Source organism: Trachemys scripta, chromosome 11 (genome assembly GCF_013100865.1).
Source record: "Trachemys scripta elegans isolate TJP31775 chromosome 11, CAS_Tse_1.0, whole genome shotgun sequence".
NCBI lineage: Eukaryota > Metazoa > Chordata > Testudines > Emydidae > Trachemys > Trachemys scripta.
The window spans coordinates 67,924,907-67,943,444 of NC_048308.1; the positions used below are offsets into that span (position 1 = coordinate 67,924,907).

At 44.7% G+C, this 18,538-nt stretch overlaps 1 protein-coding gene across 9 annotated transcripts in view; it reads left to right on the plus strand.

The window, feature by feature from the left end:
• COL6A3 (collagen type VI alpha 3 chain) overlaps nt 1-18,538 on the plus strand; it is a 108,531-nt gene that overhangs the window by 71,140 nt on the left and 18,853 nt on the right. For all 9 annotated transcript variants that reach the window (XM_034785060.1, XM_034785061.1, XM_034785059.1 and 6 more), the window contains 15 exons: nt 126-188; nt 1,307-1,357; nt 1,883-1,918; nt 2,025-2,087; nt 2,775-2,837; nt 4,847-4,879; nt 4,981-5,017; nt 5,119-5,130; nt 5,327-5,820; nt 6,665-6,764; nt 7,621-8,319; nt 9,870-9,972; nt 12,298-12,656; nt 15,564-15,827; nt 17,710-17,793. In XM_034785060.1, the coding sequence (XP_034640951.1) occupies nt 126-188; nt 1,307-1,357; nt 1,883-1,918; nt 2,025-2,087; nt 2,775-2,837; nt 4,847-4,879; nt 4,981-5,017; nt 5,119-5,130; nt 5,327-5,820; nt 6,665-6,764; nt 7,621-8,319; nt 9,870-9,972; nt 12,298-12,656; nt 15,564-15,827; nt 17,710-17,793 (2,461 nt within the window). The remainder of the gene's footprint in view (nt 1-125; nt 189-1,306; nt 1,358-1,882; nt 1,919-2,024; nt 2,088-2,774; nt 2,838-4,846; nt 4,880-4,980; nt 5,018-5,118; nt 5,131-5,326; nt 5,821-6,664; nt 6,765-7,620; nt 8,320-9,869; nt 9,973-12,297; nt 12,657-15,563; nt 15,828-17,709; nt 17,794-18,538) is intronic.

Here is an 18,538-nt window from a genome sequence, read left to right on the forward strand (position 1 = left end):
ATTGTCAGTTGTGTCAACATGGCCATGCATTTCTGCTTGTCAGGGACCGTTACAGATGCATTTGTAGAAAAGCATCAATGCATAAGCGGAGAGATACGGGCTTAAATGAATACTCCCTTTTTCAGGGTGAACCTGGTGATCTTGGACCAAAAGGACAGCCTGGATATCCTGGGCCTCGAGGAGAGACAGTAAGCATTGTCATGGGCACCTCTAAAGGATGCTGGGCTAAATCCCATTCTGGTATAAATGTGCAAAATTCCATCAAAGCAGAAAATTTAGTTTTATTGTCCTTTCTATGGTCCTTGTATCTTATACGGTGACATTTAAGAAGAAATATACATCATAGTTTTACTCTCGTTTGAACATTTTTTTTTAAATGGCAATCATTCTCCAGAGGGGTCTTTATATTAGCTGAGGGGATACTATTTGGTGATTTTTTTGTGTGCCTCTTACTATCTGTTCCTTAATACCTAAGAATTCTTCACAATGAACAAGAACAGGTGTATAGACCAGTGCTAGACATATTATCAGCGCTATGGGTGAAATTCACCCTGTTGCCCTGAAGTGGTAGCTAGGTCTCTTTCTGGCCCATTGCACAGGGCCTAGATGGATACCCTACTTAGCAGTCACCATAGTTCCCACGATTCTCAACTTATTACATATTGCAGTCCTAAAAGTCAATTGTAAGAGTCATCTCATAGGACCTGACCCTCCTTACGCCATGTAGGATTGGACCACAGGAAGGATAATGGTTGATAGTCTAAAATAAGGAGGAACAAACACGTGTGGGTGAGCATTTGCAGGATCAGCACTTACGTAAAGTTAAGCATATGCCTAAGTATTGGTGAGATCAGGGAAGTGGTTCTCAATCCTGTTCCCATTGAAGGCAGGAGCAAAATTTCCATTGACTTTATGGGTGTTGGATTGGTTTCCCTGGTTCCTCTAGGAATAGAATAGCTATCCAATATACTGGTTCAGAGAGACTTCTGGTTTCTTCTGAGCAACATAATATACAAACGGGGTAAAATCCTGGTGCCACTGAAGTCAATAGCTAAATTCCCATTGACTTCAACGGGGCCAGATTTCACCCAGAGTGCATATGCACCAAGCCTGTTTTTAGTTTTATATCTTTGTTTTTACTTCTCTCTAAGTAGCTAATTCTAAAAGGGCCTGATTCAAAATCCTCTTTCCATTGACTCCTATGGACTTTGGTTCTGGACTAAATGGATTTTTGTGACTCTCACATTGCACCAATAATCCTAGCACATGTGTTACATATTAATGCTTTCATCTTTGCCAATTTTAGGGAGAGGATGGGCAAGATGGAGTCGGCGGGCCAGGACCTAAAGGCAAAAAAGTAAGCACAACCACAACGTGTCTAACAGTATCGCTTCAAGGACCTTAAAAAACAACCCAAACACTGAAGGTAACAAGGACCTCCATCCTCCAATTGGATCTGCACACATGGAGCCTGGGGGTGTCTAGCTGAAGTCAGTGGGTTTGTGCATAGGAACAAGGATCTGCTCTAGTGCGTCTGATTATTGAATCACAACAAAATGCTGGTCAAACCGATCCGCCTTCATATGTGTTGGGTGTCTTTGTGCTCGTTAGCTCCTCAGTGAAGCTTGTCCCGCCTACTGACGGCACTTTAGAAATAGCAGCATCTGCTGTCATTTCAGTCTTGTTTGATATTAACAGTCCAATAACAATCAGATTTTTAAACCAGCTGCCATTTATTCTCTCTTGATCATACCAACGTTACGAGTCTGCAGTTTCATTCACTTTTCCTCCACCGGTTCTTTTCCTTCATACATTTGCTTTGGACCTGTCTTCAGAAGCAAGATTAATTTTTTTAAACCCTAAAACTTTTCTGTTATTACAGGGTGAAACAGGATTCCTGGGATACGCAGGGCAAAAGGTACCGTTGAGCTTATGTAACTTCCCTTCATGTTCTGCGAGCATAGCAAATCTCTGCTTTATACTGTCTGCTGCTACAACTCCTGTTTATGCTGTTTTCTAAACAGGGCGAAGCTGGAACTAAAGGTGAACCTGGAAACCTTGGCCCTAAAGGAATCAAAGGCAGCAGGGTAAGTTTTAACACGACACAGTTTCTCATGCAGTCCTTTATGCGAGAAGAAAGTGAAAGCCTGCTCAGCTCCAGGGCTTTGTGAGTTCTGCGCAACGTTTGTTGCTCATTGGCGCTATTCTGGGGGTTCTCCTGCTGCCAACAACTGGGATTGCTAGACTGCAGATTTGGGAGAGTGATCAGTTGGGCCAGATTTTGCTCTTCGTTACACTGGAGCACGCAGCCCTGCTCAGACAGTCCCATTCCGCCTGGGGGGGAGGGGACTTACTTGCCACAGGTAGATTAATTCAGGCACTGGTCTGAAGAAATCTCTGCACACTGGCTTCACGGGTGAGGGAGGAGGGTTCCTCTCACTGTGAGCATGTTCCAAGCTTTCCGGCTGGCTACTCATGTCTGGATTTGCAATTAGAGCAGACACACATTGCTGTGCTGTTTGTAGCACTTGTAGTCAGCCGGACAAAGTTATTCCTCAGGAAGCCGCTTTTTTATATTAGTACCTTTTTTCTGAAAAAAAGTCCGCCATGGGCGGTTACCCTGGGTGTATTTCAGACACCCATTCCTTAGTGGGACTGTACACTACAAAGCTCATAACTCATTAGCTCCTGTGTACATAGGACTCTGTTCGCCTTGAAGAGCATTCGGGACATATTGAATGTGGATTGGTGATCTTTACTCTACTGTTTCCTAGGGACCTGTTGGAAATCCTGGGACATCAGGTCAGAAAGGAGAGATTGGATACCAAGGACCACCTGTAAGTGTTCATTGTATTTACAGCTGGTCTAGTAAACTGGCTTCACTGTCCCCAGAGAACTTGCTAATTTCCCTTTCCATTAATATGTAGTATGTTTGCCAATAACTGAAATAAGCTCTATTTTGCCTCCTATCATCTTACACTATGACAAATTCATCCTCCATTATCTTGGACATGTTGCATGTTTCCTTTGAGTCTAGTGAGGATCATGGGATTCTGATTTCATTGTGCTCGCTTTATAAATTCCTATCTTGTTATCACTGAACAATATTCATACATGCTCCAGGTTCAGTGAGTGACGCAAGGCACTCTGAGTAGGGTAGAATCTCACAATGGAAATGTGCCAGTTAAAGGCCTTATCAAGAACTTTCTCTGGTGCTTACTAACACATACAAGAAGCATGTTATACATAGTGGTGAAGTCTGGCCCTTTGCCCATCCTGTGGGCTTGAGGCAAGAATTACTGGCTAAAGTCCTTTTGGCTTGTGTTATGCAGAAGGTGAGACTAGATGATCCTAATGGTCTCTTCTGGCCTTGAAATCTGTGAAACCTGTGCTGAAACTAAGGTGATAACTTCCCCAATGAAACACGCGTGTCATTTGTCAGGGCACTAATTAAATGGACTCTTCGTGTGGCCATGGCTGGGATTAGAGAGGTAGTGCGAGATGTGCCATTCTTTCTTATGCTGCATGTGGAATATTTTGCTCCAGTCATGAGACCTAGGTCTGGGACCCCCCTCATTCCAGATCTGGGGCAAGTAGTAAAGGGCTGGCACATGCTGAGAAGTTTGTCAATGGACATTTCTTTGACATTTTGCCTTTAGTTTTGTTCCACAGGGGAAGTTTCCTTCTCAGCATTTGGTCAAATGGAAACCAGCCAAATACACCAGCTAAATCCATCACCCCTTAACAATATCATAAGTACTTGGGAACTTCTCCTGCGAGGCTCCTGGGGACAGAGTGCCAAGCCTGCGGCTGCAGGGACCTCTGGGTGGGAGGTGGAGGTTGTGTGGCTACTTGTTTTCAAAGCGGCAGGAGGACACCCATCTGCTAAATCTGCAGGGCTTTTCGTTGTATCCCCTTTCCTTACCCAGCATGCCATTTTTTCTTCTGCGCGGCCTATCTGTGACTGAGCGAGTCCTGTGCTACCTAGTGCAGCATGTGGAATAGCAGCTGTTCCATTGCACAGCCCAGTAACGCTCACCAAAAGTGTTACGCAAGTTGCTTACTCCTGGGTATGGACTTGGAGTGGCCTACATACCCCAGCACAGGATTGGGCCCTAAGAAAACATCCTGAGTCTCAGACACCCAGGAACATAATATGTTGGGAGATAATCAGTTCTGCTTAATTAATTACATGCCATTTATACATGCCTGCTAGCCATTGTTTTACGGTCATTGAAATGCATTGCCTTGAATCAGTTTTCTGGCAATTGCCCCAGGGGAGGACTGCCAGGGGCGGTTCATGCTCCTCACCAAGATGGTACATAACTCTCACCCAACGAGGCAAGCTGGGTGTGCGTGCGGGGGAACGTTTGTGACGGCCTTAGCCTCAGCGTGCACATTCCTCCGGGGCAAGGCACAAAGTAGCCCTAACATGGGTGAAATTCCCCTCCGTGCCCAGGGCCTGCACAAGGTCTGTGTAGCACTTCATTCTCACCCTATGTGGAGTTCCTAAGGGACGGTGACCCTCTGCACAGGGGTGAATTTCACCACGTGCTTAACAGTGACTGCAATGATTTAGATGAGCAATAGGACCCCTGCATGCCAGTAATACAACAGAACCTTGATTTTAGGAGCTCCTCCATCTCTAAGCAGTTTGTAAAATCAGGATTCTATTGTATAACATTGATAAGGACAGAAAGTTTCGATCTTCTCCTGGAGATGGAAATTAAAGTATACAGATTTTTCTTCTTACTTCCGCATGCTCACTGGTTGAATAACCATTTTAAGTGACTTTGGAATAACATCCCATCAATATGTATTGTAATGCAATCTTTTTTTTAAACAGGGACTTAAGGGTGGAAGAGGAGAATCCAAAGATGTAAGTTGAATATTACTTCTCTGCCTCCATCTTGTTCTGACATATCTTTTGTTTGATGGCGTGTTGATCTCTCTCTCTTTTCCTTTTCCTCTTTTTTAAAGCAATGTGAACTTATCCGGAGCATCAAAGATAAATGTCGTAAGTATCTCTGTGCTATCGTGTTTCTGTAGCTCACCTTGTGTGCTGATCATGTTGTACAAACGGACCCAACTAAATCACTTTCTTTTAATTATTCACAGCTTGCTGCTATGGTAAGTCACTTTCAATTGTTTATTTTCTGGTAGAAACTTTTCTATATGTATTTATTCAGGGCCAAAGCCTCAGGCAATATAACACCCTCCATTGACTTCAATGGAGGTACGTTGATTTATGCCAGCTGAGGACCTGGTCCTTGCTATTTAATAATAATATCTAATATTAACTATTTTAAACCCACCTTTCCGGTAGGCCCCAAGGAATGCCCTGTGTACCCAACAGAACTGGCATTTGCTATAGATACCTCCTCAGGTGTCAATAACGACATTTTCAACCGAATGAAGCAGGCAGTGCTGAGAGTGGCTAACGATCTAACCATTGCCGAGAGCAACTGCCCCCGGGGTGCCCGGGTGGCAGTCGTGACCTACAACAGTGACGTCACCACGGAGATCCGTTTTGCTGATGCCAGGAAGAAAATCGATCTCCTGAAACAGCTTCAGAACCTCCAAATCACCCTGACAACAAAGCAACGCAGCCTGGAAAGTGCCATGTCCTTTGTAGCCAGAAACACCTTCAAACGTGCACGCAGTGGCTTTCTGATGAGGAAGGTGGCTGTGTTCTTCAGCAACGGCCCAACAAGAGCCTCATCGCAACTTAACGATGCTGTGCTGAAGCTGTACGATGCTGGAGTCACGCCGGTGTTCCTGACTAACAAAGAGGATCGAGCGCTCGTAAATGCACTGCAGGTTTGGATCACTCATTCCTGCGCTTTCCTTTCTGCTTGATGGGCTCCATCCAGCTCCCAGGGAAGGCAGTGGGCAGGTTTCTATTGACTTATATAGGCATCGGCTCAAGCCTTTCACATGCCTAGTTCCAAGCAACATTGTCAGGGCAAACAACAGGCTTCATGCATATTCCAAAATTCTTTCCCAATGCAATGCATGCCGTGGAACGAGGATATTGATTCTTTGTATTCTGGTAGCTCTTAGAGGCTCTAGTCATAGACCAGGACCCTATTGTGCTATGCACTGTACAAACACAGAACAAAAACAGTCCCTGCCCCAAAGAGCTTCCAATCTCAGTAAAATACCCACACGCTTACTCTTAAGGTACTGACGGGAATGAATGGCATTTTGTGAATGAATTGGGGGAGAGGTCTCTCACACACAGAGAATAAGAAATCTCTATACTGTATGTTGAAATACAACTTAAAATCAGCTCCAAAGAATGTATTATTATTTATTAGTATCCCAGCAGCACCCAAAAGCCCCAATCACCTTCTGTGTTAGGTGCTGTACAAACATAGCAAGAGACCATCCCTGGGTTAAAAACCTTACAATCTAAACAGACAATAGAATGGAAGTACCACATTATTATCATCCCCATTTTACTGATGGGGAACTGAGGTCCGGAGAGATTAAATAATTTGTCCAAAGGTCACACAGGGCATGTATGGCAGATTAGGGAACTGAATCCAGCTCTCTAAGCCCCAAGCCAGTGCCTTAATTCAAGACGACCCTTACCCTAAGAAGTTTGTATGTTTAAATACTGTGTTATGAACCCTGTGCTTTTTGCTTTTGTCTAAACCAGATGAACAATAGTGCAGTGGGACAAGCTATTGTCCTTCCTACCGCTGCAGTTCCACTTAATCAAACCATTAGGAGACTACTGAGATGTCACATTTGTTTGGGTAAGGCACTGGATTTCTCTTCTTTATAATTCTGTTTAGTTAGGACCTTGTCTTACATGAGCAACCCCATGACAGCCAATGGAAGTTCTCATGTGATGGAGGCACAATCAGGAGTCAGCCTTTATACAGTATGAGGTGGGATACATTCACGTTTCTATTTTTTGCTGAGTTATGTTTGAGAGAGAACATTCAGCAGAAAGGGCCTGGATCACACTGCGGTTGAACACGGTGGTTCTCCAGCTATTGCATTCTGCAGATCACATCAGACGTTTATATTCCTTTCATGGGCCATTTCCTCTCCCAATGTCTCGATCCCCCGCTTCTTAGTGCTCAAAATACTGCCTTCTCCAGTTGGCTAGAAAGGGCTTGATGGACTGCACAGTGTGAAATTCATTGATTTAGTAGACGTGTGTTCAAGTAACTGAAGATGCCTTGTGACGAAATCCTCTATATATCATATAACCTACTGATTTCTGCTCAAGCCTTGGTAGTATTTCATATGATGAGGGAATTAGATTGTAAGAGCTATATGAAAGCTATGTTCAGTAGATGAATAAATAGAATTTGAGCAGGTTACTACATAGATATGTGATATAATTAAGGAAAATTGTAATTGATTCAGTTGCACCTACTGGAACGAATGCTTAATTTATGCCAACAGTGTGGAAACAAGCAAAACTATTATTTGATTTGCTTTTATAGCAAAACTATTTTACCAGGCATATGACACACCAAAGTATTGATGGGAGACCACATCTGTGTTATAACCGATTTTCTGATGAGATCAAACAATAACTATGTCAAGGAATGATCAGCTTAAGGATTGCATATGAAACTGGTTGTATTTCTTTTCTAGATGTATGTGAGCCTGATCCCACCTGTGGCTTTAGTCCTCAAAGGCCTTTCTTCAGAGACAGGAGGGCAGCCCCCACAGACGTCGACATTGACATGGCATTCCTCCTGGATAGCTCTGAGAGCACCAGTCCTTTGCAGTTCAATGAGATGAAGAAGTACATTTCCTACATAGTAAATCAGTTGGAGATCAGCTCTAATCCAAAGGCATCACAACACCACGCAAGAGTGGCGGTTCTCCAGCATGCTCCTTATGAATACGAAAGCAACTCAAACTCATTGCCGGTAAAAGTAGAGCTGTCCCTCACAGATTACGGGTCCAAAGACAAGATGATGGATTTCATTCAGAACCAAATGGTGCAGCTATATGGCACCAGGGCTCTGGGAAGTGCGATTAAATACACAATGGGACATGTTTTCGAAAGTGCACCAAACCCCAGGGATCTGAAAGTCCTGGTTTTGATGATGACTGGAGAAGTGAAAAAGCAAGAACTTGAGCACCTTGAAAGAGTTATCCTGGGTGCCAAATGCAAAGGGTACTTCTTCGTGGTACTTGGCATCGGCAAGAAAGTGAACGTCAAGGATATCTACAGCTTGGCTAGTGAGCCCAATGATGTGTTCTTCAAATTAGTCGAGAAGCCGTCTGAGCTGCATGAAGAGCCCTTACTGCGCTTTGCGAAATTGTTACCGTCGTTTATTAGCAGTAAGTAGAACATAGCACAGGCCTGGGGAAAGTGGAAGAATACAAATGTTAATATGATAGTGCAGCTTGGAGATGGGGACAGCATGAAAGTACGGAAAATTAGCAGTTGTTGGCATGGCTGTTTTGTCTTATTTGGTTTTAACTAGAGATGGGCCGAAAGCCTGAACTGCAGATCTGAACAGCTGAGGATGTTAGACAAGTTTGCTTCTGGAACCAATCAGGATGCCTGGTACTTAGGTCCATACATTAAAACTCTGGATCTAGGCAGCCCAGCCCTTTGGCTCTGAATCTGCATTTTGCCATTTAGAGTCAGCCCTGATTAGAACCTTTTTTTATCCTTTCATCTTGTAGATGCACATTGGTCTCACAAAAGGGAGTTCTGGGCTGGCTGCTTTCGGCAGTGCAAAACCTTTAGTCACACTAAGTCTTTGGTGGCTCAAAGAACCACAGAGATTGCAGAGATTCTCAGAGACAGGCCTAATGCAGCTTTGTTTCTTGCTGTCCCGTAGCATGCTGGAAACTCATGAAGCATGCTTCCCTCTTTACCCCAGCACCCCACCCTGGCGATATTTGAACAGGTCAAACGAGGAATTACCGTTCTCTGAGCTTAATGCTCAGGAGTTTAGTGATGTAAACCAGGCTAGCCAAAGATTCAGATCCCAATAGTTTTCTCAGCCCTTTGTCATTCAGAGGTAGCTTACTGTGTATGGCTCCTTTAGAGGTGCCTTGAAAACCAAATCTCTGTTGCACCAGAAATGCCTGTCAGCAAGCATAATGCTACTGGCCAGATCCTCAGCTGGTGCAAATGGTCATAACTCACCATTGACTTCAACTTATGCAAGGTGAGGATCTGGCCACTGGGAAGAGAATTGGGTGGTTTGCTGAAGCCATTAGCTCTTGTGTGTGTACGTTAACCCTCTCGGGGTTCATCACAACACTGCCTCTCCTACAATCCACAATCCGCCTGCTGCAGTACTAAAAGCAACCCATTGGGCTAACAAAGCGTCAGTGTTGGGATTTTCCCCTACAGACTCCACAACTACCACCACCATCATACGGTTTGGGCACCTGGGAATAAAATATATGTTTAGAACTCTGCAACTTGCTTTCTCCATCTAGGAGGCCTACATCCTTTAAATTGTCAGAAAAATATTACATGTTCAACACACGGGTTTGGTTTAAGTGCAGCAGGGTTTAGACATTAACAAATATGCTCAACTAATGTATTCTCGTGATTTGTCCTGAAATAAATCTAAAACTTACGATCACTGTGGAGATGTTGCTGTCTTGAAATAATAACTATACCATTTTAAGCAACAGCTTAATTTTTTGTAGTGATCAAATGGAGCTGGTGCCAGAGATATTATAATATAGTTGTTAACACAACATTCCAACCTAAAACAGGGCCGCTGTCTTTTGCGGCCAAAGTGAGATCAATGTGGGTAAATTAACATGAAGTAATTGTTATGCTGAGTTGATGAATCCTTTTTTTTTAAAGTATTACCATTATTAAAAAACAACATTTCACATTGAGCTGTTTCTCTCTCTAGGTGAAAACTCTTATTACTTGTCTCCAGACATACGGAAACAATGTGATTGGTTCCAAGATGATCAGTTAGCAAAGAGCTCTGCTAAATTGGGCCAAAAACGAATGTAAGTAGTAGTTTTTCTGCAACAGATTGGGCTTTGGAAGCCAAATCTCTGAGGGACAAGCACTGTCTCCATATTCCTTGTAATACTGAATTAAACTGAACCCTGGATCTTCCCACAGGGCATCTAAGTGTTCAGGCAGCCTGTTGTCCTTAGTGCTGTAGCAAAAGGAGTAGCACATCTATGTCTTTAGATAAATTTGGTTCCTCATTTGGACCAAGGTTTCCAAAAGTGATTGGTGGTTTTGGGTGCTCAACTTGACCCACCCCAAAGAAATCTCCTTTACAGAGACCAGTTGCTCAGCACTGTCTAAACAGGGTGACCAGATGTCCTGATTTTATAGGGACAGTCCTGATTTTTGGGTCTTTTTCTTATATAGGCTTCTATTACCCTCCACCCCGGTCCCGATTTTCACACTTGCTGTGTGGTCACCCTATGTCTAAACATCAGGCCCTTCTTAGATAGTGTCTCCCAAACTTCTGAAAGCTGATCCCCTGCTTCAGGAAAATGAAACCAGTCACACTCCCGTTCGACCTGGCCCTGTGTTGTTAAAAGCTGACCCCTCTCAATTTATACATCTCCTGCTCCAGCTAATGCTTTGCACTCCCTTAAGGGGCATGCTACACACTTTGGTTAACACTGCTTTAGGGGGTCTCACTGAAGTTGGACACCCCAAAAGTAAGACACTCGCTATGATTAGCATCTTTGGAAAATCTTGGTCCTGGATTTTCGTAAGCAGATTTTGTGTTAAATTTACAAGTCATGTCAACGGACATGACTCATCCTCCAGGTTCTCTCTTCATCAAAATCCCAGTAACATCAATGAGAATTCCAGGTACAGAGCAAGCAAGATTGAGCCTAATATACCTCGCTATTCATCGGTTAATTGTGCCTCTTTCTGTTACTTCACTGGCATCATTGTAAATCACCACTAAAATGATTGTGCTATCATGGGATGTTGTGTATGGTAAGGGTGATTGCCCTCTCTCATACCACAATCATGCCATAAAGCATGGTCTAGGTATACTTGGTCCTGCCTCACCATGAGGGGTGGGGATGGAGTAGATAATCGCTCGAGGTCCCTTCCAGCCCTACATTGTTATGAATCTATGTGTGGCAAGATGATTCAGCTTGTATGGTGATAGACAGGATATAAAAACCAGAACAGGTATGCTTGAAAATGAGAAAAATGAATTTCTTTTAAAAAGCTTATATTATAGCAGGGGTGGGCAAACTTTTTGGCCTGAGGGCCACATTGGGGTATAGAAATTGTATGGCAGGCCATGAATACTCACAAAATTGGGGGTAGGGGCGCAGGAGGGGGTGAGGGCTCTGGGGTGGGGCCAGAAATGAGGAGTTCAGGGTGCGGGAGGGGGCTCTGGGTTGGGGCATGGGGGGGCACTGGGGATGAGGGGTTTGGGGTGCAGGAGGGGGCTCCAGGTTGGGACCGAGGGATTCGGAAGGCGGGAGGGGGATCAGGGATGGGGCAGGCTGTTGGGGCACAGGGGGGGTGAGGGTTCTGGCTGGGGGTATAGGCTCTGGGGTGGGGCTGGGGATATGGGGTTTGGGGTACAAGAGGGGGTTCTGGGCTGGGACCGAGGGGTTTGGTGGGCGGGAAGGGGATCAGGGCTGTAGCAGAGAACTGGGTCACGGGGTGGCGGAGGGCTCAGGGGTGCAGGCTCTGAGCAGCGCTTACCGCAAGCAGCTCCCGGAAGCATCTTCCCACTCTGGCTCCGAGTCGTGGCTAGGCGGCTCTGCACGCTTCCCTGTCTGCAGGCGCCACCCCTGCAGCTCCCATTGGCTGGGAACCGTGACCAATGGGAGCTGTGGGGGAGGTGCCTGCGGACAGGGCAGCACACAGAGCCGCCTGGCCATGCCTCTGTGTACTACCTAGGAGCCGGAGCGGGGGGTCATACCGGCAAACCCCCGACCCCACTCCCTGGTAGGAGCTGAGGGCCAGATGTGGCCCGCAGACCATAGTTTCCCCACCCCTGTACTATAGGATACTTACGGTGCTATCTAATTAATGGCCTACTTACCAACAGAACTTGTAATGTGCCGGCCATGATAGTACTTAGGCGTAGCGTTCAGCTGTTTGGCAGAAATCCCCCAGCTTTTCATTTCTCTATAGGCACAGTCTACAGCACAGGGAAGTCCATGGAAAGATTCCCATTGACTTAGTGGACTTTTATTAGTTCTTCTACCTCCAGAATTCTAGTATAACATGAATAAAGATACATGAATAAAGATGTTATTGCCTGGTACAGCTACATTTTTTGTTAAATAGAAAAATATACCGAGCTGTAACAACTGTTTTTGTTTAAACAGGTATGTTGCAAACAATGTGACGACAAGTGCACCTACAACTACAAGCGCAACTACCAGTGCTCGTAAAGCTGCAACTGCAAACACAGCTACCAGTGCTCGTAAAGCTACAACGACAACTGCAAACACAACTTCCAGTGCTCATAAAGCTACAACGACAACTGCAAACACAACTTCCAGTGCTCATAAAGCTACAACGACAACTGCAAACACAACTTCCAGTGCTCGTAAAGCTACAACGACAACTGCAAACACAACTACCAGTGCTCGTAAAGCTACAACTACAACTGGAAGCAAAACTCCCAGTGCACGTACAACTCCAACTCCCAGTGCAAGTACAGCTGCTACAGACAAACCAGCAGGTATGTACTATATTCCCCAGTCTTCCCTTTTTTAGAAGATGGGCTGTGATCCAGGGTGTGAGCAATAAAATTCAGTGCTCACTTTTTAAAATACTGGGAAATAAAAAGTCAGTGCTTTTGGTCTTAGAAAGGACTATATTCATTAAAAAGTGTCTAGAGGGCCAGATCCTCTACTGGTGTAAAGTGGTAACATTTTATTGACTGCAATGGAGCTTTGTTGATTTACACCAGCGGGAGATCTGCCCTAACTTCTGTGCCTGGAAACTCCCACAAAGATTTGGTGGGATTGCGTGGCTATGAATGAATCAGAGACTAGAGAGAATTTATACTAAATAAAAGATATTTCTTCATTCAAATGCATTGTTGATTCTCAGTGGTTTAGATAGAATAAATATAGTAAACGATCTATACAGTCCAACCCAGTACTACTGGGTCATAGGTGTAATGCCATTGGCTTGACCTTGAGGGTCTTTAATAGCATTATAGCAGGGCTGAATTTGGCCTATTGTGGTTAAGCACATAGCCACTGTATAGGATCATTTGACTTCTGAGTCAACTAAATGGAAATGTCACAGTCTGTGCAGACAGAAGCAATGCTGGCACCATATATGGGAAAATAAAGCCTCTTACATGAGCAGTGGTCATTTAAAAGAGCTATACCATATGCTTTTGTCAAGGGATTGCACAAGTCTTTACTTTTCAGTGACACAAGTAACAAAGAACATATGGCAGATGTACACTAAATGTTTGCAGAAAACACATATCTCCATGTAAATATATGGTTACACTTTCATTAGGGGTCAACTTTTTCATCAGCTTGCAGAGGGGAGACAGTCTCATAGATTTTTCAGCCAGTTTTCTAACGGTTGTATCCAACAGTCTATCGTAGTTTTATCCAGAGCTAGGCAAACTCTTCATTGCAAATAATTTGACAGATTTAGACCTATTTTCTGTTCATAAATTACCCTTGGGTGGACATTGGGCTAGGGCTTCAGCTGGTACACCTCTACCCCGATATAACTCTGTCCTCAGGAGCCAAAAAATCTTACCGCGTTATAGGCGACACTGTTATATCGACCTTGCTTTGATCCGCCGGAGTGCGCAGCCCCCGCCCCCCCCCCGTAGCGCTGCTTTACTGCGTTAGATCCAAATTCATGTTATATCGGGGTAGAGGTATATAACTCAGAAGTCAATGGAGCCATGCCAGCTTTATAATGTGGCCCGCTGGTGTTTGCAGATTTGTTTGCCATTTGTAATTGCTAGGAACTTCATACAAACATATTTCAGTTTGTGGGAGGATTGTTTGCTTTGAAGATGTCTTTGACTAGTCACTATTTTTCTACATGGACCGTGGTTTGGTCACGTGTCACATCGGATAGCTGGCTGATGGAAATTTTTATAAAGAGGAAGAGGGAAAGCAGAAATGTTTCAGTGCTCACATGAACATTTCTGCCACCGACCTTCACATGATAATATTTGTGTTCAAGGTTTCCCAAGAGTCCGCTTTCCGTGAACTTTCTTATGAACAAAAAACGTTGCTGGTGCCAATGAGTGCGGAAAAGCCAATTGGCATCTTTTAGTCAACGAAACATTCAGAAATAGGTTTTTGCAGCTCCACCCAGCTCTAGTATTGTCTCTAGAAAGAAAATTATGTGTATGTGAATGAAAAGTATTGAAGAAAGATTGCGCCATTTAGAACTGAATTGCTGATTTTGAGGAGTTGAAGTAACACATGGCACTATGGGCTTTCTTTTTTTAAGCTCTAACCCTGGTACCTATAAGTAAGCTGGAGAGAGCAGAATAGGGTCTGGTGTATACTAGAAAATTAGGTCAGCATAGCTACATCACTCAAGGGTGTGAAAAATCCACACCCCTGAGCAGTGTAGTTAAATTGACCTAAATCACCTTGTAGACAGTGCTAGGTTGATGGAAGAGTTCTTCTGCTGACCTAGCTACAGCCTCTCCGGGAGGTGGATCACCTACACGAACAGGAGAACTCCTCCCATTGGCATAAGTATAGTTTACACTCAAACACTGCTGTTTCAGTGCTGCTGTAGCATTTTAAGTGTAGACTAGCCCTAGGGAAGGGCTGGGACTGTTCTGCTGTGGTCATGGGGCAATCTTCCTCCAAGACTGTAGCTCAGTAGCAGACCCTAAGGCGTGAAGCAGCCTTCACAGAGCTGCAGTGGTATCTGCAGGTACTGTCCTCCTGCCCCATTTCTGTGGGGATATTTTGGCCACATAATCACAGATCTGTGAGCCCTGACTCTTCCCTCATTTGTGCAGGCCTCTCAAACCCTACTGCAGCAGTCCAGATTAAGCTCTCTCATTGCACATCCCTTGCAGTCTCCATGGGCTCCTCAAACCATGCCCTTTTTTGAGCACTCAACCCATCATGGTTGCACTATCCATTGATCTCTTCTGGTCCCACAACGGGGTGGGCAAGGATCAAGAGTTCTTTCTTAATGAACAAACATGAGATACTTGAGAAATACTGACTAAAGCAGTTTCCAAGTGTGAATTAAAGAGCATGATTCATTTTCTATAGAGCATCTTTAAAAATTCAGTTCAGAACCATGGTACTATACCATACATGGCATTTCAACCAAGATTTTCACAAGTGACCAGGAATTTGGGGTGTCTCAATTTTTGAGTGCCCAACTTGGCACCCCTTGAAGGGTCCTGAGTTTCAGGAAGGGCAGCACATCCATCCTCTGAAACTCACTTTTGAAAATATTGGCTGTAGTATGCTATAATCTGTTCCATACGGTGATAATTAAAGCCTTAGTTAACCTTCCCATCCTCCTCCTCAGGAACAGCTAATTGGACTAGAATTCCTTATGCACCAAACCCTCCCTGCAGCTTTTCTCTTCGAAGCCTCTGACTTTAGTTTGTGTTGCACTGCAGTTAAAGTGGAGAGTGAAATCCAGATCACTGACATCACTGAGAACAGCGCTAAGCTTCGCTGGGTGAACCCTGAACCCCAGACCGTCGACTTCTTTGACATCTCCATCACCTCCACACAGGACCACTCTCTAGTCCTGAAGCTAAACTTAACCAGCACTGAACGGGTGATCGGAGGCCTTAGAAGCGGGCAGAAATACCAGGTAGCAATTACCGGGTACCACAAATCACAAGTCAAAGTAACCTATATGGGAACATTCAGCACAAGTAAGTGTCTTTCTGGGCATGTGGGATGGAATAAATATTTTTTCCAGGGAAGATGTTGAAAACATTAAATGGAAAAAATCACAAACAATGGAGAGTTATTTGGTGATGATTATGATGATTCATGCCTTGATAACGCTCAGTGTGTAACCATATGTCTTACATTCCACCTCTCAGTGCAGCAGCCAGGTCTGTAGTGCAGTGGCAAACAGAAATTGTTTGCAACAGCAAATACAAGTTGTCATTTCAATTCAGTTAAATTGATGAAGATTTCAATGGAATTAGGCCATTCCCCAAAGATGTATTTGTTTCTTATTGTGTGTACAGCCCCTAGCACAATGGGGCCCTGATCTTTGACTCAGGCCTTCAGTATCAAAATAGCTCAGCTTCCCAACTGTCCTAGTATAACATATTATATGGGTCCATTCAGAGGGGATTAAGCAGCAGGTTAGTCCTCTGGAGACCCAAACTCAAATCCACATGTAGGTAACTCATGAAAACCACCAAACATTTTGGCGCAGTCGGCGGTGGCTATTCAGGATAAGCCCAAACTTTTTGCCGCTCAGTACTGAGGTGCATTGGCAGAGCAGTGTGGGGAAGATTGCCCTGTGCCTGCCAGCTCCATGACTGGCTCACTCTAGTGCTGGTAGAGCCTCTCCCAAGGCCCATTGGAGTCATCAGGAGGCTTTCCATTTATTTCAGTGTTTTTTGGATCACGCTTGTCGCAGTTGCTTACCTTTGCGAGCAATCAGTTCACCCACCAAAATGTTCAGAAAAAGACGTCAGCCCGAAGAAGAGGCATTTGCATGAACTGAATTAGAAGCTAGGATGCCTAGTAAAAGGATTCCCCCTATCGCTGCTGCCTGCATACGCCCATACTTGGAAAAACAACCCTTCCCACAGAAGCACTGCTGCAGAATTTATGGAGAGGGCGGTGTCCTTCTAGCTGAGGATCGTTATTGAACCAGTCCTCTTGACGGCTGTTATACTTTAGGCAAAACCCAGTTTGGTGGAAACTTCCCTTGTGAAGAAAGGCCTTTTCCAGGAGAGTTTGGGCTTGGCAAGGTCTATGTATCCCTGATTACATTCAGCACAAATGTTACCATCAAAGCAGCTGTATAACTGCTACCGCATCTGGGAACTGCAAATTGCACTGGGGGAAGAGGGACCGACAGCATGCTCAGCTGTTGTACATTGGCATAGCTCCATTGGAACTGATGAGCAGCACTGATTTACACCAACTGAGTATTTGGCCCACTGGGTGGGATCCTCTCCCCTCTCAACCCAAATCCACATGTGAATCACCCCGTCCTATGCAGAAAGAAACCTATCAGTGATAGCTACTTTTGGGCACCATCCCCTTCCTTCCTCCCAACCTTGTGGAAGGGGGGTTTGGAATCTGTATTATGGGGGGGCGGGAGAGAAGGAGTATAGATGCATAAGGCAGCATGCCTTGTGGAGATTGATCTCCCCTCCACTCCAAAAGTCCTGGGAGCAGTTGTATCCAGGAGAGAGTTCTTGGTAGTGCACTTACATTGGGGCTGTGCTACCAGCAACCAATACACATTTCTAGAGTTTATGTATTTATGTAAAAAACCCCAGCTCTGAACATTGCAGCAGCTCTCCCTCCCCACACTAGCACATTTTGTTTGCCAACTCTTATTCCATTCCTTCCATAATCAATATGATCAAGGCTGTGTCCGGTTGACAAGCACAATTCCTGATCCAGACAGTAGATTTCTAGTAGGAAAGAAATAGAAGACAGGTGGCTGGCCTGGACAAGTTGCTAGGGGAGGTGGTGTTGGATTTCCTTTAGCTACATGTGTTGCTCTAGGATTTTTTCCCCCCCTTTGGCTGATCATTCCATTTGGTTTTGCTCTTACAGAAAGTATGCCCGTGTCCAAGGCACATTCAGTAGCGACTGCTAATCTGATGGTGAATACCGAGCCCTTGGAACGGCCAGAAATAGGTGAGTAGCAATGCACTTAGCAGTATGGGAGATGTAGGTTCCATAATTACCTGTGTTGTGACTGTACTAGGTCCTCTGCTAGAGTTTGCTCTAGCTCCATTGAAGTCAATTGACTTCAGTGGGCCTTGATCAGGTCCTAGTGTAAACTGCATGGAAATCAGTGAAGCTAAGATGATTTCCACCAGCAGAGGATCTGGCCCTTTATTTCTGTTATGAATGATATTATTTCCTCAGACAGTTAAGGTGCAAAGAGCTGGAAAAGTTCTGTTCATTCAGGGCCAGATTCTGCTGGCCTGCCTGACCCAGAGCAGGACCTTACTCTGCAGAAAGTCACATTGATTTCAATATGACTGCTCAGGGAGTGAGGTACGACACCTTGGTCCTGGTCCAAAGCCCATTGAAGTCAATAGGATTCTTTCCTTCAGTTTCAGGGGCCTTTGGATCAGTCCCCATATAAGTAAGCCTGGCACAATCTGGCTCTTAGGCCGATCCCAGGCATAACCCCATTAGCTGTTCTGTACTGTTCTCCTGACACCCTCCCTTTCTGACCTGAAGGTGTAATTGGTGCTGGATGCTCTATGACACACTGCACCATTGTACTGGAGGGTCAGACTGGAGAAGGAATGAACCATTAGATGTTTGGTTCACTTGGCTCCTGGGTGTAACACAGAGCTCTACCCAAGATTCTGTGGCCTACTGGGGAGCAAAAGTGAAAGATTTCCCAGGAATCCTATGAAGAATGGTC